The sequence below is a fragment of the Mustela lutreola genome, chromosome 15 (genome assembly GCF_030435805.1).
Source record: "Mustela lutreola isolate mMusLut2 chromosome 15, mMusLut2.pri, whole genome shotgun sequence".
NCBI lineage: Eukaryota > Metazoa > Chordata > Mammalia > Carnivora > Mustelidae > Mustela > Mustela lutreola.
The window spans coordinates 47,812,302-47,837,037 of NC_081304.1; the positions used below are offsets into that span (position 1 = coordinate 47,812,302).

At 46.6% G+C, this 24,736-nt stretch overlaps 1 protein-coding gene across 4 annotated transcripts in view; it reads right to left on the minus strand.

Moving 5' to 3' along the window:
• Positions 1-24,529, minus strand: part of LOC131816532 (multidrug and toxin extrusion protein 2-like) — a 67,283-nt gene extending 42,754 nt beyond the window's left edge. For 3 of the 4 annotated variants that reach the window (XR_009348095.1, XM_059149348.1, XM_059149346.1), the window contains exons 1-8: positions 24,189-24,529; positions 23,941-24,042; positions 16,997-17,065; positions 13,791-13,939; positions 12,970-13,012; positions 12,136-12,180; positions 10,543-10,640; positions 8,267-8,364 (exon numbers count right to left, since the gene is read on the minus strand). Coding sequence is in view for 3 of the 4 variants with exons in the window: in XM_059149348.1 (XP_059005331.1) it covers positions 8,267-8,364; positions 10,543-10,640; positions 12,136-12,180; positions 12,970-13,012; positions 13,791-13,939; positions 16,997-17,065; positions 23,941-24,042; positions 24,189-24,389 (805 nt within the window). In the remaining variant the exon portion in view is untranslated. The remainder of the gene's footprint in view (positions 1-8,266; positions 8,365-10,542; positions 10,641-12,135; positions 12,181-12,969; positions 13,013-13,790; positions 13,940-16,996; positions 17,066-23,940; positions 24,043-24,188) is intronic. The other variant, XM_059149347.1, reaches the window with a different exon arrangement.
• Positions 24,530-24,736: the final 207 nt, after the last annotated feature.

Consider the following 24,736-nt stretch of genomic DNA (forward strand, 5'->3'; position numbering starts at 1 on the left):
ACAGGCTTACGCCTCTGCCTTCTGCAGGTAGTGATCTCGGGGTCCTGGGATCGAGCCCCGCATCGGGCTCTCTGCTCAGTGGAAAGACTGCCTTCCCCACCCCTCTGCCTGCCTCTCTGCCTACTTGTGATTTCTGTCAAATAAATAAATAAAATCTTTAAAAAAAAAAAAAACAACTAAGCAGTGGTGGGGGATAAAAACAGACAAAAATTGAGCAAGGAGCTAAGAATCACTTTACACGGGATATGTGAGATCACCTTCCTTACCTTGTTTATTGATCATTGGTAATTAGCCACCTCTGCAGAGGCCCTTAGTTTGCCTCATAATCGGATGGTTTACATACCACATAAAATATTCATGATGGTCCAGAAAAGGTAAATCTACAGAGACTGAAAGCAGATTAGTGGTTGCCAGGGACTCACGATGAGGACAGAGATTTTTCTTTCTTTCTTTCTTTCTTTCTTTTTTTTTTTTAAAGATGCGGGGCTCGATCCCAGGACCCTGACACACAGAGATCAGAGGTAGGCAGAGAGGCAGGCAGAGAGAGGAAGGGAAGCTGACTCCCTGCTGAGCAGAGAGCCCAATGCGGGGCTCGATCCCAGGACCCTGGGACCATGACCTGAGCCGAAAGCAGAGGCTTTAACCCACTGAGCTACCCAGGTGCCCCTATACACCATTTTATATGTTAAATATATATAATATGTGGTATATTATAGATTATATATATTAGTTATTGTAATATATATTATATATGTGTTATATATATTATATATTATATATCATACAGGTATCTGTATCATATAACTCAACAAAGCTATTATAGAACCAGTGAAATAATTTGACTTTGAAACAGAAAGAATCTGAAATGATTAAGAACTGTGATCTGACAAGAGAAAATGACTGAACGTCATCAGCATTTGGATGTGGAGGCTAGCCAGAACGATGCTAAGACCTTCTCTAAGATGCCATTCATTTCTGCTTTGGAAAGTGAAAAGAAAGCTGCTCCTGAGTGGCTCAGTTGGGTAAGCGACTTCCTCTGGCTCAGGTCATGATCCTGGAGTCCTGAGACCAAGTTGTGCATCGGGCTCCCTGCTCGCAGGGAATCTGCATCTCCCTCTGACATTTCCCCTCTTGTGCTCTCTCTCATTTTCTCCCTCTCAAATAAATAAAAACTTTAATAAATAAATAAATAAATGTATGTTAAAAGGAAAATGAAAGGAGGCTGATTATAAGAAAGAGTTAAGGTGTAAGGGCCCAAGCTCGCTCTTCTTTTATCACTTCTAACAGCTTAGTTTCATTTTCAAATGTGCATATAGTATTTTTCTTACTGTGGGCAAACTCCGATCTCAAGTCTGCAGCATTTGTATGAATATACTGGGACCCAGCTGATGGAAAGCGAGCATGCCACAATGTCAGGTTACTTATCTAAGAAGGATTTAGACCCATCAGGAGAATGGTAAATAACTTCTTCAGGGGACTTCTTTCTCCAGCATGAGCATGCAAGAAATCCCACAAGACAAATGAAAATCCGGGGTGAAGGCAGAAAAGCCACAGCTGAGTTATGTTCCCAGGTGGTCTCCACTGTTTGCCCACCTAAATCTGTGTCCTTACCCTTCACAGAAAGAAACTTCCAAAAAGCTTAGAGGTCACATGCACATTTCTTGCAACTTACTAGGACCATACAGAGAGGTACCGGCCTGCAGGGCAAATCAGAATTGGTATGGGGAACTTTCCAGAAGTTTTGCCACACTTAAAGGGAGAGTGTGAATGTCCTGTTCTTCTCCCTCCTCCTTCCTACTAACTGGAATCCAAGAGCAATGTTGGAGCCACCGTGGTCCACGAAGTGACCTCTATTAACCTATTTAATGCCCCTTGCGAGTGGATACTACACCATGACATACAGCTCAGGCAGAAGATCCATGCTGAGGTCCTGTGCTAGGGCGCATGGTGAATGAGGCCCAGGTAGGATTCCAGCCCTCCCTCCAACTGGCCACCTGTGGAGTTCAACCAACACTTATGGCCCTGCACATGACCGTGACACTATAGAAGACGTTACAGTCCCAGACACCTACCTCTGAGTATCCTAAAGGGGAGAGAAAAATAAAACTCCAATCTTTTTAAAGTAATTGTTATGCATAGTAGAATGAAATCCTAACTAACGCAAAGACTATCTGTAATCTTTATTTTTTAAGTAGCAGAAAGAAATTGCTACCATCTATTAAATCTGGTACTGTAAGTTATGGGGGTTATGTTATTCTCTATACTTTCCTGTGACTTTTAAATAGTCGGTAATTTGGGACTTTAATGCTATATCCACGGGGCAAAAAACACAAGATAGAGAATCCAATCAGATACCACTGAAGTGTGTGTTCCAGTTAACAGAACAGACAGCAAAAGACCTACTCAGCAAAAGTCTACTCAAGTGAGAAAGGTGGAAGCCAGGGTAACAGAATTACATAAATGTGTAAAGTGTCTGATGGAATGGTGTGATAGAAAGTGTCCTCATGGCCAGACAGGGAGCTGGAGAAATGTAAAGAGAAAAGGAAATACAAGAGCAAAGCAAGTCAAGAAACACAAGATACTCAATATCATCCACCATCAGGGAAATGAAAGTCAAAATCATAAGATCCCTCTTCCTACCTAATAGGATACCTGGAATTTAAAAAAAAGAAAGAAAGAAAGAAAGGAAAATCCATGCTGGTGAGGTTGTGATGGGAATGTAAAATCATGTACCCAGTTTGGAAGTATCTGCCAGTTCTGTAGATGGTTAGTCATAGAATTATCATATGACCTAGAAATCCTACTCCTAGCTATTTACCCAAAAGAACTGAGAGATAGATCCACCCAAAACCTTGTACATGAATGTTGACAGTATTATTCATAATAGCCAAGAAGTGGAAAGCAAGTATCCATTAGCTGTTGGGAGTGATAAGTAAAGGACGGTATTCCCATACGATGGAATATTAGTCAGCTGTAAAAAAAGAAATGAAGTGGGGCGCCTGGGTGGCTGAGTGGGTTAAGGACTCTGCCTTCGGCTTGGGTCATGATCTCAGGGTCCTGGGATCGAGCCCCGCATTGGGCTCTCTGCTCAGCAGGGAGCCTGCTTCCCCCTCTCTCTCTGGCTGCCTTTCTGCCTACTTGTGGTCTTGCTGTCAAATAAATAAATAAATAAAATCTTTTAAAAAAAAAAAAAAATGAAGTGCCTATAAACACTACAGCATGGCTGAACCTTGAAAATTTTGTGCTCAGTGAGATAAACCAGTCACAAAGGGCCACATATTGTATGGTTTCATTAATGTGAGAAGTTCAGAATAGACAAATTCACAGATAGGAGGTAGGTTAATGGCTACCAGAAAGATAGGAATATATACATCTGAGGAGCTCAAGTTATATAAACTCAGTGAGATCCACAGCAAGACATATTATAACCAAACTGCCAAAAGACAAAAGATTTTTTAGGCAGTGGGAGAGAAATGACTCATCACATACATGGAATCTGCAATAAAATTAACAGCCAACTTCTCATCAGAAACCACAGAGGCGGGGCGCCTGGGTGGATCAGTGGGTTGGGCCTCTGCTTTCGGCTTGGGTCATGGTCTCAGGGTCCTGGGATCGAGCCCCGCATCGGGCTCTCTGCTCAGCGGGGAGCCTGCTTCCCCCCCCCCTCTCTCTGTCTGCCTCTCTGCCTACCTGTGATCTTTCTCTCTGTCAAATAAATAAATAACATCTTTAAAAAAAAAAAAAGAAAGAAACCACAGAGGCCATAAGGCAGTGGAAGGACATACCTAAATTGCTGGGGAAAAAAACTGTCAACCAAGACTTGTGTATCGATGAAAATGTCCTTAAAAAATGAGAGAGAAATTCAGAGCACCTGGGTGGCTCAGTCAGTTAAGCATCTGCCTTCAGCTCAGGTTGTGATTCTGGGCTCCTGGGATCAAGCCCCATGTTAGGCTTTCTCCCTCTCCCTCTTCCTCCTCCCCCATGCAATGCTCTCTCATGCTCACTCTCTCCAATGAATAAATAAAATCTTTTTTTTTTTTTTAATGAGGGAGAAATTAAAATACACCCATGTAAACAAAAGCTGAGGAATTTTGTTTCCACTGGACCTGCCCTAAAAGAAATGTTAAAGGGAGTCCTTCAGGTTGAAATGAAAAGATGCCAGAGAGTAACTCAAAGTTGTGTGAACAAATAAAGCCCTCCAGTAAAGGTAACTAAGCCCTCCAGTAAAGGTAACTATAAGGGCAAGGAGAAAAACCAGGGTTATTGTATCTTTGGTTTGTAACTCCATGTTTTACTGCCTCCATAATTCAAAAGACAAATGCACAGAAAAGAATTATGAGTGTTTATTACCAGGCACACAAGAATGAAGATGTAATCAGTGATGACAATAACGAAAGGTGTGGAGGAGAGACGTGTACATTAGCAGCATTTTCAGATGCTCCTTAAGTTATACTGGTATCAATTCAAACAGGATTGTTAGAAATTTATGTTAAGTATGTAAGTAAAATCCCACGGTAACTATGAAGAAAAAAAATCTAATCTACACAAAGGAAATGAGAATGGAATCGAAACAGTTCACTACCAAAAAACAAAAAACAAAACCAACAACAACAGCTCAACTAAACACAAAAGAAGGCAGTAGGGGAGGAAATGAAACAGAAAAACATGTATAAGACCTATAGAAATCAAATAGTAAAATGGCAAAGAAAGTGCACCCTTATCAGTAATCACTTGGAATGTAAGGGGATTAAATTTTCCAATCAAAAGGCAGAGATGGACAGAATGCACTAAAAAACATGATCTAACCATGTGCTATCAAGGGGAGACTCACTTTCAGCGACAGAGTGACTTACCAACCAACAAATAAGCTGAAAGAAAGAGGACCGAAAAATATTTCCCATCCAAACAGTAGAGAGCCAGGATGGCTATACTAACAGGAAACAAAATAACTCTAAGTCAAACCTGTTAGAAAAGACATAAGAAGAACATTATATATTGATGAAACAGTTGGATCATCAAGAAGATATAACAATTATATACATGTACGCACCACACAACACAGTCCTCCAGAAGATAAAGCAAACGTTGACAGAACTGGAGAATCCATTTCACAAAACAGTTGGAGACAGCAGCACATTATTTTCAGTAATGAACGGAACATCTATACAGAAGATCATTAAGTAAACAGAGGACTTAACACAATACTATACACCAGTTGGCCCTAACAGACATCTCCGGAACACTCCACCCCGTACCAGCAACATTCTTCTCAAGTGCACACGGGACATTCTGCAGGACAAACCATATGTTAGGCCACAAAACAAGTTTAAATTCATTTTAAAAGACTGAAACATATGTATATATATATATATATATATATATATATACACATATATATTAAAAACACATATTTAAAAAATAAAAAATAAGAAATTTTTTTAAAAATAAAAAAAATTAATTTTAAAAAATAAATAAAAATACTGAAATGATAAAATGTATCTTCCCCAATCACAACAGAATAAGGACAGAAACTAATACTAGAAGGAAATCTGAAAAACTCACATATACGTAAAAATTAAACACCTTCTTAAACAAAGCACAGGGTAGGGTTCCCTGGTGGCTCAGTCAGTTAAGCTTCTGCCTTTGGCTCAAGTCATGATCCCAGGGCCCTACATTGGGCTCCCTGCTCAGCAGAGAGCCTGCTTCTCTCCCTCCCTCTGCCTGCTGCTCCTTCTGCTTGTGGTCTCTCTCTCTTGCTATCTCTCTGTCAACTAAATAATTATTTAAAAAAAAAAAAAAACAGGAAATCAGCAAATACTCTGAAACGAAAGAAAACAAATATGTAACATGTCAGATGAAATGCAGGGAAGGAGCACTACAGGGGAAATTTATAGCTGTAAATGCCTACATTAAGAAAGGGAGAAGCTCTCAAATTGATAAAACTAATTATACACATTGAGTTTCAAAACAGAAAAAGAGCAAATGAACCGAAAGCTAAAAAGAAATACAGAACAGAAAAATAACAGAAGAAACAAAAAGTTGATTCTTCGCGGGGGAAGGAAAAAACCAGATCCATGAAACTGACAACACTTTAGGTAAACTGACCAAGAGAAAAAGGGTGAAGACTTAAATAACTAAAATCACATATAATAGTGGGGACATTACTACCAACCTCACTCTAATAAAAAGGTTTATAAGAGAGTACTAGGAACAACTATATGGAAACAAATGAGATAACTAGATGACATGACAAAATTCCTAGAAACGCGAGAATCACCTAAACTGAACCAAAAGAAATAGAAATCCTCAGTAGGGTGCCTGGGTGGCTCAGTGTTTTGGGCGTCTGCTTTCAGCTCAGGTCATGATTCCAGGGTCTTGGGATTAAGCCCCGCATCAGGCCCCCTGCTCGGTGGGAAGCCTGCTTTTCCCTCGCCCACTTCCCCTGCTTGTGTTCCCTCTCTTGCTTTCTGTCTCTCTGTCAAATAAATAAAATCTTTAAAAAAAAAAAAAAAAAGAAAGAAAGAAAGAAAACTTCAACAAACCTTTAATAAAAGATTGAATAGGTGATCAAAATTTCCAAACAGAGAAAAGTCCAACTCTTAGGGCTTCACTGGTGAATTAAAGCAAACATCTGAAGTAGAACGGACACCAAATTTGAGTTTCTCAAACTCTTCCAAAAAATAAGAGTAAGTAACACTACCAAACTCATGGCCTCGTTCTGTGAGGCCAGCATCACCTTGATACGAAGGCCAGATTAAGACAACACAGGTTGGGGCTCCTGGGTGGCACAGTGGGTTAAGCCTCTGCCTTCAGCTCAGGTCATGATCTCAGGGTCCTGGGATCGAGCTCCGAATTGGGCTCTCTGCTCAGCGAGGAGAACCTGCTTCCCCTTCTCTCTCTCTGCCTGCCTCTCTGCCTGCCTCTCTGCCTACTTGTGATCTCTATCAGATAAATAAATAAAATCCTTAAAAAAAAAAAAAGACAACACAGGGAAAGAAAATCACAGAGCAACATCCCTGATAAATACGGATGTAAAATCCTTGACAAAATGCTAGTAAACTGCACCCACAGCATATTAAAGGATCATACTCTGTGACCCAATGGGATTATCCAAGAAACACAAGTGATGATTAACACCAATCAGTGCAACACATCACATTAATAAAACAAAGGGGGAAAAAACAAATACTGCTCATCTCAGTTAACACAAGAAAAAAAAAAAAATCCAACACCCTTTTATCCACAAAAACACTCAACAAACTAGGAACAAAGGAAACTTCCTCAACCTGGGAAGGGCTTCTGTGAATATCACACATGTATCCTATCAATGGCCAAAGCTTTACCCCTGAAATCAGAAACAAGACGAAGATTCTCACTTTTGCTATTCAGCATTGCCCTGGAAGTTCTATCAGATCGATTAATGAAGAAAAGAAATAAAAGGCATCAAAACTGGGGGGGGAGAAGAAGTAAAATGCTCTCTGTTCACACATGGCGTGATCCTGCATGTAGAAACACCAGAAGAATATACAAGAAAGCTGCTAGAGGTAATGAAAGAGTCCAGCAAGGTTTCAAGGCACAAGATCAACTGGAAGCAGACTGGGCGTTACCGGGGGCTGGAGGGAGGGAAATGGAGCGTTATTGCTTAACTGGTACAGGTTTCTATTTGGGGTGACAGGAATGTTTTTGAAAGACGTGGTGGTGATGTTTACCCAACGTCGTGAACGTACTGAAGAGCACTTAAAATGGTTAAGACAGCAAGTTTTCTGTGATAGATGCTTTACCACAATTTTACTAAATTTACAAACGCATGTTACACTATTTAAGGGAATTGAGCTACCCTGTAAGTTAAACCGGTTTTTTGAGTTCAGTCTGTTCATTTGCATTGATAAGACATTAACCAAGCGCTGCTTTACTACACCAGGATTAGTTGCAAAGAACAGTCAGGACTTTTATATCCGCAATTTTAATTCATTAAGTATTGATTCTTACAACCAAACAGCTGTCAGTGGTTTTTTAATGACCAAAAGCTGCCTTCGCAGACATAAAATAAAATTTTTAAAAATCTCATATTGACCTATAACTTTTATATTTTGACCAATTTAAATATTTTCTATAATTTTTAAATTTTCCAAAAGACTAAAAAAAAAAAAAAAAAAAAACCACACACATAAAAAAAACTCTCGGAGTTGGGGGACAATTCCCCAAACCAGAATTACATCCTTCTGAATAACAAATAACAAAATGTAAGAAATCAAAGTCCTCGTACCTCCCCAGGTGTCGACGTGAATTTTTTTCCACCACACATACAGGAAAAGAAGAGCAGACAGGAGAAACTGGGAAGTGGTGTTTGCCCAGGCAGATCCTCTGAGGGAGAGAACGTGATCATTCCCTGTGAGTGCCTTCCATGCAAGTACAAAGAAATAGGCTACCCCTCATGAGCTTTGGCTCCGTTAGAGAATCACAGTCTTTAGAAAAGCCTAGAACCTGGGGGCGCCTGGGTGGCTCAGTGGGTTTAAGCCTCTGCCTTCGGCTAAGGTCATGATCCCAGGGTCCTGGGATGGAGCCCCGCATAGGGCTCTCTGTTCAGCAGGGAGCCTGCTTCCTCCTCTCTCTCTCTCTGCCTGCCTCTCTGCCTACTTGTGATCTCTGTCTATCAAATAAATTCTTTTTTAAATCTTAAAAAAAAAAAGAAAAGAAAAGCCTAGAACCCGTAGGCTACCTTTTAATGGTCTAAATACAGTACCCACTTAAGACAGACGTGTTTTCTTTACAGCAATGCTAAATTTTGGAAGACCCAAAGGTGACTAATCGTCATCCAAAAAACAAAAGAACATATAAACATGTGTCACCATCCTTTGTCCTCACAGCTTCAAATAACCCATCAGATAACTTCTTACACATAGATACATAGAGTATCAAAACACAGCTACTATGTTCAAAATACTGGTCTAAGGTTCATGGCGGTATTATTTCTCAAGATTGTAATAAACTTGTTTGCTATTACAAGATAACCTTAGAACATCCTCGACAGATATTTTATCCCACGAATAAAACAATGCCACATCCTGGCACAAGGAGCCCGGGGCTGCTTGCTTTCTATTTTTTCACTTCACTCTTCTGACCGATCCTTAAATTTTATCACCGATTAATCCATTCCCGTGGGTTCTTCTTCTCCTCTTACCCAACTATCCCCCCCAACTGTCCTTTGTAGATTTGTTCAAGAAACTTTTTTTTTTTTAAAGATTTTTCTTTATTTATTTTGTTCAAGAGACTTCTAAGAGAGGGTCTGTAAGGTGCACCTGCAGGGGAAACCCGGACCCCCCACTTAGCTGCTTACGTGGGTTGACGTCACCAGCTCACAAACCTGTCGACTCTAACTCACCACCCCCGTCCCCATCCCCAGCCAAAGCCTCTTTCAGCTCTTGGCATAAAGAAGATGTTACAAAACTTTTTTCATTGATTATTCTTATACCCCACCTCTCCACTCTCCTTTATTTAATGGCTTTTATATATATTTCATACTGCAAGTAATAGTAGGAAAGAAATTTTCTATCACTACCTGGTACCCACAACAATATGTGTACACACATGCACACACACGCAGGAACAAACGTCCCCTGAAAATACGCTTGTACCTTCTCGTGTTTCCTATTCTATCACATTTTATTCTTTGTCATTCATAATATACCTCATTTTTTAAAGTGTCGATCAAGACCGACTAAACCAATTTTCATTTAGGAAGAAACACGGTGCCCTAAGGCATCCAGACACTGCCAGGGCTCAGGGCTGCGTCTCCAGGCTCTGGTGGGACCACACCTGCCACCTGCGGGGGAGGCTGGCTCTGGGCCAGCACACACCGGGAGGTTTAGCTGAGGGATGGACCGACAGCATGGCGCCTCCATGGGACCCTCATGTTCTCGAGCTTCATAAAGATGGAACTGGCTCGGGGCGCCTGGGTGGCTCAGTGGTTAAGCCGCTGCCTTCGGCTCGGGTCATGATCTCGGTGTCCTGGGATCGAGCCCCGCATCGGGCTCTCTGCTCAGCAGGGAGCCTGCTTCCTCCTCTCTCTCTCTCTCTGCCTCTCTGCCTACTTGTGATCTCTGTCTGTCAAATAAATAAATAAAATCTTTAAAAAAAAAAAAAAAAAAAAAAAAAAAAAAAGATGGAACTGGCTCAATTTCTTACAACTCAGAGAGAGCAGGAGAATTCCCCACCGTGCTCTGCCCCCACTCCTGCCTTTGCTTAGGTGCCCATCTCCATCTGCACAGGCTCCTCGGGCTAACTCCAGTCTGACATGCAGGTGCTGGTTCACACAGCACTTTTTCCAGAACATTCTCCCTCATCTCCCCCAACTAAACCCCTCACTCCCTCCCCAAAGCCTGGGCTGGCTGCCCCTCCTGAGCACCAGCCCCTGCCCCGTATTAAGGGAAACCTGTCAGGGCTCCCTCCCAGGCTGCCTCACTCCCCCATATCCCAGCCCCTGGCTAGAGCCGGCACCCAGCATGCATTAGGGATTTGGGGAATGAGAGGGTCGCTACTTACACAACCCCGAGGTCCAGGGCGTAGAGTAGGAGGCCGTTCATGCCCACATTGATCACATTCGCTGCAATCCCAGTGATCACTTGCGGCATGATGATGCCCTAAAATCCCCAAGAAGAAAACAAATAGCATTTTCAAGAGCTAATCAGGTGGCGTGAAATAAGGGAAGACACATATACTGGTCTTGGCCCCTCTCATCCCCCCAGTTCCCAGCACAGATCTCCTAAATCCCTTGTGATTCCCCCAGCGATAAGAGCACCAAGGGGAGTCCTTTGTTCTAATATATGGTCTTCAACCCAGGTTCTTGACACGGAGTTCCTAAATCCTTTGGAATGTCTTGGGTGACAAGGGTGCCCTCTGTCACAATGAGGGGACTGTGAGTGGGCTCCCGGATGGGAACTGGTCACCTGAAACACCAAGCCAGGGTTAGAAGCTCGACTGTTTCAGCCCCTCTCTCATAATGATCAATCCTGCCTCCCCGAAAAGCACACGATTCAGGAAACTTCCACGCTGGTGAATGTAAGGACGTGCTGGGAAGATGGCACCCCTTTCCCACAGACCTTGCCAGCGGGGTGGGTGCTGTCGGCATTCTTTGTCATTTCCTCTGAAAATGAACTGGTAGATCGTAAGCAAACTTGTCCTCGGTTCCATGAGTCCCTCTAATTAAATTAGTGGAACCTGAGCAGGGGGTCGTGGAAGCTTCCGATTTGCAGCCCATCGGTCGCCCAGGTGCAGCCTGGACTTGCCATCGGCAAGGTGGGAAAAGCCCTCCACCTGTGGGCCGTCCCCATCCATGCAGGCAGAGAGCAATCTAACTGAGTTAAGAGGTAGGCCAGGCGCTGCTCTGGCGGAACTGTGTGGTGCGGAAACAGCTGCCACGCCTCCCGGGGAAGGAGTCCTGTGAGAGCGATGAGATGGGCAAGAGGAAGAGGGAGTCTTCCTGAACAGGGGGGCAATCCGAGTTACGGATTTTTTATGTCATTTTAAATGACAGCACAGGACCATTGCCGGCCTGCCTCTCCCACAGCTCATGCTCAGTGAGTTCTCACCCTCTGACAAATAAAATCTTAAAAAAAAAAAGAGTGGCTTCAGTGCACAGTAGTCACACAGATGCAAGCAGGCAGCTCAGGAAAGAGGGATCGGGGAGGGTGGCGTGGTGAGCCAGAGGTCACCCGTCACCTCTGCCCTCGCCCGTCTTGCCTGTGTCCCTTCTCCCTTGGGTGTATTGGGGGCACCGTGAACCCTGGGCACTTCTGGGGTTGTGGCCCTTGGAACTCTGCAATCTCTTGAGGCACCAGGGCCAGGCCTGGGCCCAGACACAGAGCCGGTAGGTAGCCCACGGGAGAGGTAAGGGGTGGAGGGTGCGGAATGCACAGTAACACCAGGGGTGGGCGCAGGAGTCAGTCAGATGGAGACGGATGTCTCCCCTGAGCTGGACAAAATCCATCCACGAGACGTCAGGTCTCCCCAACAAGGAGCTCTGGGTAGAATTCCAGGAAAAAAATAAAAAATGAATTACTTTCATAGAAAATGCCCTAAGAATACTCACTCTACATTTCCAGTACCGTGGAGTAAGAAAAGACAAAGAACCTGTACCTGGCTTTGCAAATATCTCGTCTGCAGCTGGAAGAGGAAGGCTGCCTGTAAGACGAAACCAGAAATGCCCTGGTTAACATCAAAGTGTCAATCCAACAGTCCCTGTGAGTTCTGTTTTTCAAGAAGATATTTCCTCTTGATGAAAGACCACAAAATCGGAGAACCAGAGCCACACCAGTCAATGCTAGCATGCTAACTGTTTGGAATCTTCCAGAAAGGACTGTCTGACAGAACAGACAAGTCAACCTCTAACTGGCTGAAGCAGAAAATAGCTCACTGCCTTGACATCTGAACGGCTCTGAGGGTACCAACGGTGGGGGTGGGTATATCCCCAAATCCCAGGGAAGCCCCGGAAACATCCTGATTAGCTTGCAATCGAGAGTAATCACGGCATAAGGAAGGGAAGTTCTTCCCATGATCAATGTGGGTATTTCCTATAAGCTGCTGGACCTCAAAATGGTACCAGCTTTGAGAATCAGAAAGGGAGGGATGGCAGGTCCAAGAGATACTTGCAGAACGGACACAGGAATAGCATTATATAAATGAAAGGACGGAGGCACACACATGACCACATTCATTAACTGCTTCACACAGTGCAACGCAGGGCGCCTGGGTGGCTCAGTCGGTTGGGTGTCCGCCTTCAGCTCCTGTCCTGATCCCAGCGTCCTGAGATGGAGCCGAGAGTTGGGCTCCCTGCTCAGCGGGGAGTCTGCTTCTCTGTCTGTCCCTCCCCCGCCACACTCATCCTCTCGCTCTCTCTCTTTCTCACTCCAATCAATCAATCAGTCAACGTTTAAAAAATAAAAGCTTTTTAAAAATACCCTTGACACTTACAGGAAGAGCAGGAATAAAAATCATCACATAAATCTGGGCTATCCTGAAATATACAACAAGCAGTGTTGGTTAACATTCAAACAATTGCTGATCATACTTCCTCAAACTGAATCCATGCAGTACTTTATAAAAATTAAAACTGAACATAATTTGCATGGGGAAATTTAACGCTCTTACGAGACTTTTCCAACAACCCAAATTAACCCTACAGTAGGCAGGCTGCAGGAAAGCTGGACTTCACACCTCCCAGCTCATTCTTCGCCAAAAAGGTAGAAGGAATGCACAGCAACATGAACTGGAAACTTGGCAATACTTAGAAACTGAGTCAGGACCGTAGGTGTATCTCACACTGAAGCCGGCCAAACGGTCTTCTAGAAGAGCAGAGGTGCCTCCCCGCATCCCATGTACCCTGTAGGCGATCCCACAGAGCTTGCTGGAATTATAGCTTAAAAAAAAAATAACACCCCAACTCGTAAAACAAATGGGAAGAAGAAAAGGGAAAAAAAAAAAACAGGAAGGAGACTGTGTTGCCATTCTGCTTCTGGGAGGAGAGAAGTACTCTGCGTGTTTACAAAACACACATACACACATTCTTGTCCTACATCTTTTCACTCGGGACATGGCATCAGGTCACTGTGTTACCCTGTGTCACCCCGCGTCACCCGTGTCAGATGGTCCCCCACCAGCCCTCTCTCCTATGGTCTGCACATCACAGCTTCTGTTTGCCATAGGGTTGGAGTCCAGGAACGTGGACGTGAGGAAGAGGACCGGACAGCCCCTTACTCTGAACCTGGGGTTCTGACATGAGTGATGCTGCTGACCTGGAGACTTCGGGGTCTTGCTTTAAAAGCAGGAGGATGCGCTCCGTGTTGATGAAGACGGCCCAGCATGGAAAGCAGCACAGCAGCAAGATGAGGATTCCTCTCTGAAGGATGATCCCCACGCGTTTTAGGTTCTTGCCGCCAAAGGACTCGAGAGAAGAAACACATAATGGTAAAGAATGCCACGGTGTGGGGCGCGTGGGTGGCTCAGTGAGTTAAGCCTCTGCCTTCAGCTCAAGTCATGATCAGAGTCCTGGGATCGAGTCCCACATTGGGCTCTCTGCTCAGCGGGAAGCCCGCTTCCCCCTCTCTCTGCCTGCCACTCCGCCTGCTTGTGCACTCTCTCGCTCTGGCAAGTAAATAAATAAAATCTTAAAAAAAAAAAAACTTAAAATTGACTTAAAAAAAAAAAAAAGAATGCCATGGTGTGCTGAGAGCAATCTGGGAGAGGCACAGGGCAAGCTGCGTGTCTGGGACCAGGGAGGGGCACGGCAGCTGCCCCAGTGGCCTCCACAGTGAGACGGAGTCGATGGAAAAATGACATAACCTGCTGAAGTCTAGGAGGGACGAGGGTAGAGAAGCCAGAGCTGAGCAGCTGCTGGGTGGCCAGACCACGAAGCAGAGAGCCGTCCAGGGGAGGACAGGGCAGGCCCCAGACAGAAGCAGACCCGACCCAGGCCGAGGGGCTGCAACCTCACAGTGGCCTTGCTGAGTCTGGGTCTCGTGGAGCTTTTCCCATGTTCCCTTTCCTTCAAGTAACCAGAATGATTGTCTCCTTCCACACCCAAAAAGTGGTCTACCTAAAAATACGGTACAAGAAGCAATAGAAACAAATTTTTTAAAAAAGCAATATACATGACAAAGAATATTATAAAGGCAATGTGTGCACCTGCTTCATACCACGTTCTCCAAAACACATGGTTTAAAACCATGCAGATTTTAGAATGGTGTGGATGTGTGAGTGTACACAGATGGAAGTGTTTGTAGGACAGTCACCAAAAAGTTAATAGAGAGAACTCAGAAGATTAAATTTTAGTGATTTTTCCCCTATCTTGTTCAAATACTTTTCTAGGTAATCTGAAGTTTCTATATGTACTTGACCTTTAACTATCTTTTTATTTTATTTTTTATTAATTTTTTTTTTTTTACAATCTTTTTAAAAGGCTATTTAAGGGGCGTCTGGGTGGTTAGTCGGTTGAGCGGCTGCCTTGGGCTCAGATCATGATCCAGGGTTCCTGGGATTGAATCCCACATCAGGCTTGGAGAGCCTGCTTCTCCCTCTGCTGCCCACCCCCCAAGCTTGTGCTCTCTCTCTGTGTCAAATAAATAAGATCTTTAAAAACTAAGAATAAAGGGATGCCTGGGTGGCTCAGTCATAAGTGTCTGCCTTAGGCTCGGGTCATGATCCCAGGCTCCTGGGATCGAGCCCTGAAACAGGCTCTCTGCTCAGTGGGGAGCCTGCTTCTCCCTCTGCCCTCCCCCCTGCTTTTGTGCATTCTCTCTCTCAAATAAATAAATATTTTAAAAAATAAAATAAAATAAAGAGGCTATTTAAAATCCAGGAAAGGGGCACCTGGGTGGCTCAGTGGGTTAAGCCTCTGCTTTCAGCTCAGGTCATGATCTCAGGGTCCTGGGATTGAGCCCCACATCAGGCTCTTTTCTCAGCAGGGAGCTTGCTTCCGCCTCTCTCTCCTGCCTCTCTGCCTACTTGTGATCTCTCTCTCTCTGTGTGTGAAATAAATAAATAAAATCTTTTTAAAAAATAAAAATCCAGGAAACAACGTGCTATTATGGAATACATTTACTAATACAGAAGAATGCCCATTATATACTGATAGATGGTGAAATAAGTCATAGATGTCTTTGTTTTTTAAAATATGAATAAAAATAAATGGTGCAAAAAAAGGACAAAAAACTAGCTTAAAATAAAAATTCACATCCTACACCATGCCAATCCAGAGCTAACTTGAACTTAAATTGCATTAATTCCTTTAGAGCCATGTCTGGCTTAGCCCATAGAAACCATCTCAGGACACCTTCATGCACAAATGGCCGCGGAGTTGCACAACAGCTCAGGAGACACCACATATGCCCAGTGCTGCTCCCTCCTTGGGACACAACCCTGTCCTCACTCTCCCAGGCATTGGGTTTGAAGGCAGGACCCATTCGTCATACATCCACCCACCCATCTATCCACCACCCATCTATTCACTCATTCATCTACCAACCACCCAAACATCTATCCAACTGTCCATCCATCTACCCAACCATCTGTCCACAGCATCTACCCATCTCTGTCTGCTTCCCTGCCTTCCTGTCACTCATTCAACAAACTTCCAGGGTATAGAAAGCACAAGGCTGAACTTAGGGATTCCAAGACTGAATGGGATAAAGGCTCTCTCCCCAAGCATCTGGGATCCTATAGAGGAAACCACTATGCTTCTAAAGTAGGCAGGTGAGGGCGCCTGGGTGGCTCAGTGGGTTAAGCCTCTGCCTTCGGCTCAGGTCATGATCTCAGGGTCCTGGGATCAAGTCCTGCATCAGGCTCTCTGTTCGGCAAGGAGCCTGCTTCCTCCTCTCTCTCTGTCCCTGCCTTTCTGCCTACTTGTGATCTCACTCTGTCAAATAAATAAATAAAATCTTAAAAAACAAAAAAGTAGGTGGATGAGATGGAAGACAGACCCAGCATTGAAAGGCCTGGACCAGAATATGACTCTCCTTTGATTATGCTAGCACACCCAACCAGAATTCCCAATCCCATGACAGCCAGTGAGGACGGAGAGAAATGAACAGATTCTCTGCTAACATACGGAGATGGGAGATAAAGGATTCTGACTTGAGTGGAGGACAGTGTATTCTTGTGAGAGAAACAGTTCAGGTGGGAAAGTCTGATGAGTTTAGTTCTGGTCGAGCTGAGTTTGAGATGTCTGGACTGTGACCAACTTTCAAGCCTGGACCTCAGGAGACAGATGGGAGCAGGAGATGGACACGTGAGTCTTCAGCACCGGGCGAGGGAGGGCAGTTTTAGGGTAGGAGAGATCATAACAGGAAAGAAAAAGGAAAGCCCCACCTGAGCACAAAAGGAAGCTGACTCTCCTTATATCCAGTCACCAGCAGCATCGTATTTGACAAGTAAAAGCCACAGAGGAGACAGTCCCCTACATGGTCTCCCACAGGAAAGGTAATCGACCAAAACGGGTCCTCACCTGAGACATCAGAGTGTCGCAAGCGGAGGCCAAGCCAGTTCCCACGGAAATCCCAATGACATTCACCACCTGCAAGGAACAACATGGAGCTTGGGCCAGCACCCCAGGGACCAACGGGGACAGTGGCTCCCCCCACACCAAGGAATGAATATCTTCGAAGAGCAAGCATAAGGCTTTCTCCTTCAGGTCGAACGGCTGACTGTCAACTGTAAACAGAAATGCACCCTCTGACGAGAGGACCACAATCCCTTCATGTCGACCAGGGTGTCTTACCAACTAAGTTTTCTCCACACAGTGCCCGTTGCGACATCTCTGTGAAGAAGTGAGGTTGTGATCCGCAGCTGACAGCAAGGACTCTGGTCCTCGATGTGCGAGGCAAACCTGTCCTGAGCAGGTGCCACGAGCTTGCCACAAGTTCCAGAAAGCTGCAGCCATCCAGGTGGTGGCCTGAGGCCGGGAAGGCTGGTCCCGGGCTTTAATCCCTTTGTGAGGCACAGGGACTCGTTCTGGGTCACCCACTGGCTTCGGCCTCAGCCTGGGCCCCTGACAATGGAGGGCACAGCCCAACATGCTGTTTTGCAGTGGCCGGTGGGGGGTAGAGGGGAGCTGGAGGCCCTCGTTTTTATCTCCCGTCTCACCTTTAGCAGGGAGGTCGACCCCCTGTGAGTTAATTTCTTGACTGACCAAGGTCACAGACTCCAGCCCCCCAGGGAGTCGGTGACAGGCCACACACAGAGCAAGTTCCTGGGCCCTGGTCCAGGGCACAGCAGGAGACGCCCACACCAAGACACCCTGTGCTCTGCCTGCCAGTCCAGGGCAGCGTCAAGGTTTAAAACACCAAACACTCCTCGGCCTTCCAGGAAAAGACAGCGAAGCCTCCCTATCCCTCTTCCTGGAGGGCTCCGAGTCTCTCCCCAGGTCAGGGTCCTTGTCAGAGTCTGCCCTGACTCCCATCAAGGGCTGCTAACCCTAAGTTCTGATGTCACCCCCTCCCCATACAGTGACCACCTGTATGCTCAGCGGGTTCCAGACTTGCTCTGTATCTCCGTGACAAGCTATCCAGGACACCGTCTTCCACTTTACCAAAGGAGCTGAGAGACATTCCTCTGACTCGATATCAGAAAGGCCATCCTTCCCCCGAGTACAGGGCTCTGTAACATCTTGGGCATGCTGGGAATTTCTGGAAACTACCAGGGCGGGAGTCCAGAGTACGATTTGTACCTTCTTGGGTGCTGATCAATCCCAGCTGAGTCTTTTTCTATGCATGTTTCTTTGACCCTATCCTACCAGCTATTTATTTATCCTTCTGTCTTGGAAGTATTTTTATAAACCAACTCAAACTTTTCAGGAAGCAAGATAAGGTATAAATAAATGTTCCCAGGGGGCGCCTGGCTGGCTCAGCTGGTAGAGTATGGGACTCTTGGTCTTGGGAGTCGTGAGTTTGAGCCTCACGTAAGGGGGAGAGATTACTTTTTAAAAAAAATTTTTTTTAATGTTCTTTTATTTTAAAAAACAAGCACTTTGGGGCACCTGGGTGGCTTGGTCATTTAAGCCTCTGCCTTTGGCCCAGGTCACCATCACAGGATTCTGGGATCGAGCCCCGCATTAGGGTCTCTGCTCAGCTGGGAGCCTGCTTCTTCCTTGCCCTTCCTCCTAGTTGTGCTTTCTCTCTCTCTCCCTCTCTCTCTCCCTCTCAAATAAATAAATAAAACATTTTAAAAATAAATTTTTTTAAAAACACACTTTGATAAATCCTCTCATTCCACCGACAATTTTTCGTAAGGCAGAACATTTTTTAATGTGTCCAGCTTTCATGAATAGTTGTGGGTTTTTTTTTAAGATTTTATTTATTTGACAGAGAGAGATAGTGAAAGAAGGAGCACAAGCAGAGAAAGTGGGAGAGGGAGGAGCAGGTTTCCCACCAAGCAGGGAGCCCAATGTGGGGCTCGATCCCAAGACCCTGGGATCAAGACCTGAGCCAAAGGCAGACGCTTAGTGACAGACCCACCAGGCGCCTCTGATGAATATTTTGATACTGGGCCTGCTGTCTTCTTAGCAATTAGTTATAGCTTAACAGCTGGTCAAAAACATAGTCTAACCACCCATTGCTTAAGGAAGGACAGGCACAGACCCCTTGACCTTGAACCTTAGCTACAGAAATTCCTCTTTTTGGAATACACCAACCTTCCCATATACCCTTTTCAGGCCTATTACCTGAATTTCAGGTTTCTTTTCTTTTCTTTTCTTTTAGATTTTATTTATTTATTTGACAGGCAGAGATCACAAGCAGGCAGAGAAGCAGGCAGAGAGAGAGGAAGGGAAGCAGGCTCCCCACTGAGCAGAGAGCCTGATTGCGGGCTCGATCCTAGGACCCTGGGATCTTGACCTGAGCCGAAGGCAGAGACTTTAACCCACTGAGCCATCTAGGGGTCCCGAATTTCAGGTTTCTATTCACCCTGTACCTATGAATTTTTTCTTCAAAACGTAAGAACTCTTCTTATGCTCTTATCATCAGGTGCTTCGGGATGGAAAAGTGTGAAAGAATAGCGCTGGGAAGGTCATGCCCAGGACATGCCCAGGAGAAGCCCAGCTCACAGTTCCCCGGAGCTATGTCCTTCTCTGAAATACCCACTTGGGCCAGATCTGAGCCAGGCACCAGGCTCAGCAAAGCTTAACATGAGCCGCCCAGTCGACAGGAGGGCATGCTAGGACATAGAACGTGGCAGAGCCCCAGAAGGACAGGCCCTACCTGGGGCTTCCAGGAAAGCTTTCTGCAGATGCCCCAAAGTCACATCTAGAAGCATACGCCCCAGCCTCCCACGCAAGTCGCAGAATGCAGTGGGCACCCATAGGCAGGATGCCCCGTGCCTGGATTTCACTGCCTGGTGCCAGGAGCAATGAAGGGGTTAAGCCAGGAGGTGCTTTGATTTTTTTTTTTTTTTTTTAACAGCTGGGACTGGAGGAGGATGAGATGGGAGTCAGATCCAGAGGAGGGGCAGCCCAGGGCTGGCAGGTAGTGTGCAGACCAGGCCAGGACAGTGATAGCAGGAAACAGAAGATGAGGAGTCATTTTAAGAAATTCAGGACAGGGGCACCTGGGTGGCTCAGTGTGTTAAGCCTCTGCCTTCTTCGGCTCAGGTCATAATCCCAGGGTCCTGGGATCGAGCCCTGAGTGGGGCTCTCTGCTAAGCAGGGAGCCTGCTTCTCCCTCTCTCTCTGCCTGCCTCTCTGCCTACTTGTGATCTCTCTCTCTCTGTCAAATAAGTAAATAAAATCTTTAAAAAAAAAAACAGAGGGGAGGGTCTAGGTACTCCCGGGGAAGATGGTCACTCGAGCTTCACACATTTTCTGAGTGTGAGGGGGTCCTGGCATATTCAAGCCGACGGATCCCGAGCCGGTTAGACACGGGAGGGGGCACGTTGGTCAGGGAGGGAGACACAAATCTGAGAGGCATCAATAAAGTGGAGGAAGGAGGGGAAGAGACAGAGGTACACCTGTCAGAGGGTGGCAGGAGATCCGAGGAGAGTCAGCAGAGGAAGCAGAGAGGAGGCCAGGGGTGGCAGGGAGGCCCGGTTAGGGCGAGGCCCCCGGAGAAGGCAGAACGGGATGTCACGGGCAACATTAGGGCACATGAAACAGAGTAGTGGAGAAATACAGGCCACCCCGCAAAGGGCAGAAAAGGAAATAAAGACCTAAGACTTTCTGGCAAAGAGCAGAAGTGGCTAGAGGCTGGACAGGGGGCTTGGCAAGCGGACGGGGGCTGGAGGTGGTTTTACAGAAAGGGAGAGACCTGGATACATTTATCCTAGTGCAGAGGGACCAAGTAAAGAGAAGAAATGGAAGAGGAAGGATGGTTCTGGAACACAGGTGGTCTTGAAGAGGGGAGTAATGGTGATCTGGTGTTGACGGGCAGACGAGGGGGTGTCAGGCATGGACTGACCGGCCCACAAACCTGGGAGGGAGAGAAGATGGAGGGACCACAGCATGGGAAGAGCCCACGAGGTCAAAGGCAGGTAGGTGTGGGGAACTGACGGCACAAGGATAAAACGTTGCCAACAGGAAAGTAAAGTTTAAAACATCTACAGGGGGTCTATGCTGTGGGACAAAATGTGTACTGTGTGAGCCCTGGAGTAGATCTGGGGGACCCTGGAAGCCAGTGAGATGGAGGGACACTGGGCCCACCCCACATCCAAGGAGATGAGCGCCCAGGTGCTGGAGTGTTTGCTGAACACTGAAGAGACCCGGTTCTGGCCAGTGGATATCCTGACAAGGAAAAGTAGAAGATGTTGTACCTGGACGTAATGTTCAGACACGGGTATTGCAAAAAGACAGTCTATTCGATAAAGGGTATTGGGAAAGCTGGACAGCCACAGGCCAAAGAATGGGACTTACACTATACACAAAAAAATAACTCCAAATGGATTAAGGGCCTGAAAGCAAGACCTGAAGCCATCAGAGAGCTTGATGAAAACATAGGCAGTAAGCTCTTTGACATTGGTCCTGGTAATGATTTTTTGGATTTCATACCAAAAACAAAGGCAATAAAAGCCAAAACAAGCCAGTGGGACTACACCACACTCAAAAGCCTCTACCCCGTAAAGGAAACCACCAACAAAATGCAAAGCCAACCTACCGAATGGGAGAAAATATCTGCAAATCGTGTATCTGGTAAAGAGCTCATCTCGAAAGAGACGAAGAACACATCCAGCTCAACAGCAAAAGAACCCCAAACAACCTGATTAGAAACTGGGCAGAGGATCTGAATACAAATTTCTCCAAAGACATACGAAGGGACAACGAATGCTAGAAAAGATGCTCAACATCACTCATCCTCAAGAAAATGCAAATTAAAAACCACGAGGAACTACCACAGCACATCTGTGAGAGTCTGGGACAGAAAATAACAAGTGTTGGAGAAGATGGGAAATCCTTGTGAACTATGGTAGGGGACGCCAACTGGTGCAGCCACCTGGGAAGACAGTAGGAAGGATCCTCGAAAACTTAAAAACAGAACTTCCATACTATCCCACAATCCCACTTCTGGGTTGTTTTCTTTTTTTTAAAGTTTTTATTTACTTACTTGACAGACAGAGATCACAAGTAGGCAGAGAGACAGGCAGAGAGAGAGGAAGCAGGCTCCCCACCAAGCAGGGAGCCCGATGCAGGGCTCGATCCCAGGACCCTGGGATCATGACCTGAGCCGAAAGCAGAGGCTTTAACCCACTGAGCCACCCAGGCGCCCCCAAATTCTGGGTATTTAACCAAAGGAAACAAAAACACTAACTCAAAAAGATATCTGCCCCCCCCCATGTTCACTGCTTATTCCTAAGCCAAGATAAGGAAACGACCCAAGTGTCCCCTGATGGATACACAAATAAAGAAAATGTGGTCCACACCCACGTGTGCGAGCTCCGATGCACAGTATAACTCAGCCATAAAAAAGAAAAAAATCTTGCCTTTTGTCATAACATGGATGAACCCTGAGGGCATTATGCCAAGTGAAATAAGCCACTCAAAGACAAATGCTATAGAATCTCACTTATATGTGAAATCTTAACTAAAGAAAACTAAACACATAGATACAAAGGGCAGACTGGGGATTATGAGAGACTGGGGGGTGGGCTGGGGGCCGAGGAGCTGGGTAAAGGCAGTCAAAGGGCATAAGGGTCCAGTGACAAAATATGTAAATGTGGGGATACAGTGTACAGCATAGTGGCTATAGTTAATAATATGTATTGCACGTTTGAAAGTTACTAAATCTTGGAAGATTTCATCATGTGGAAAAAAGTCTTATGTTTAGTGACAGATGTAACTAAACTTAGAAGGGTGATTATTTCGTACTATATACACATAACGAACTAATACATTATACACCTGTATGTCGATTATGACAGCTCAGTAAAAAAAATTAATTAAAATAAGTCTTTAAGAAAAGACACTGGGAAAGAAAAGTTTGGAAGCTGGAAGGTAGAACCCTACTCCCCCCACTGTGGGCCCCATGGAGAAACAGACAGAAAGTGTCCCTCCAAGTTCCCAGTAACAACCCAGTATTAATATCTGTTCACAGCCAACAGAATTACCAGGAGTTCAAGGTGTCTCAGGGGCCACAGTGACCTATGGGGGTAGGGGTCAAGTTCATCCTCTCCAGGGGACATAGTTAACAACCAGTCTATAAAGCTTCTCTGCTTTCTTGGCTCTTTCTAGAAGCCCCACGTAAACTTGGAAAGGAAGAGGAAATATCCCTTCATGTGAATTAGTTCCCTCAATGACAGACCTGTAAATAAAACGACTCATTCCACACAGTGAGGTCATCCCAGCCATAAAGCCACAGAGAAACTTCGGTGGTCCCGCCCGCAGAGACCCACTTTCAGTGGGAGCGAAGGAGACATTTTCTAAGACTGGGAGTCCACCTTGCCGTCACCCTTTGGAAGGATTCTTCACTTTCCCTGAAAGCCTGGATGAAAGGCAAGAGCGAGGCCCCTTTCCATTACATCACTAACAAAAACCCAGGGACAAAAGACCTCGAAGGAGGTGCCATTTCAACCCACGGCCCACAGGGAGCCACTATAGGACGAGTGTGAAATACTGCGCCCATTGCGAGCTGTGTAATTCGAACCAATGGCAGACAACCTACATTACCTCTAAGTTATTTGATTAGATTTTGTAACCGGGGGTGGGAGTGGGGGAGCAGTTCTGTACGTTTCCCCAGCACGATTTCTATCATTGCCACCAACTCCCTTTGATCCCTGGCGGGAGGGTTACCAATACGCGCGCACGCCTGGACACGACCTTCTTTCAAACCTACGGACAAAGCGAAGACAGGAACCCCAGGGTCAAGGTCCGACGGGGCAAGGGAAGACCTCCGCCGTCAGACAACGCCAGTTCCGAGGCTCCACCACAGGGTCGACCCCGAAGGACAGAGGCGAGGGAGGACGGACACCTACCGACACCGCGAGCGTGACGGCGTCCAGCTCGACTCTGCCCAGATGCCCGCAGAAGATGGAGCTGACGACGCTAATGAGGAAGATCATCAGCTGCGCCAGGAACTGCCGAGGGAAAAGGAAGGGGAGCGCGAGAGTGACGCCAAGCCGCGGGGGAGGCTCCGGGAGCGCCAGCAGCAGGCGCTGCGCTGCGCCCGGGCTGGGCCGCCGTCGGGGGTGGGGGGCGCGGGGCCACGGGGCCGTGCACTCACCACGGGGCCCGCGAGCGCCACCAGCGCGGCCGCCTCGCGTCGCACGTCGGGCGGCAGAGCGCCCCGCAGGCCCCGCAGGCAGACGCGCCAGCCTGGGACGTCGGGCGGCTGGGCGCTGTTCCGAGGGGCGATGGCGGCGGCGACTGTGGTGGCGGCGACAGTAGCGGCAGCGGCTGCGGTGGCGGCGGATGGGGGCTCCATGCTGGCTCGGGCAGTGGTGCCGGGAAGGCGGCGGTGGGCTGGGGGCCCTGGCCCCGCCCCGCGCGGCCTGGGACCGTCCCACCTGCGCACGCGGTCGGGGAGGGGGAAGGGGAGGCCGTGCCCCGACACCAGGGACGCCCCCGCCAACCGTCGCGGTCCGCAGACCCCCGGGGGCTAGGAGCGAGGACCCCGAGGGGCAGCACACAGTGCGAGGAGCTGGAGGCCGCGTGGAGTGGGGGGCTGGGGGCCTCGCGAGGACAAAGGAGGATGTGGGTCGTTACAGTGAAATGTGCGGAGGCGGGGGTTGGAGAGGGCGAATTCGTAATTCCACCCTGCGCTCCTCCGGA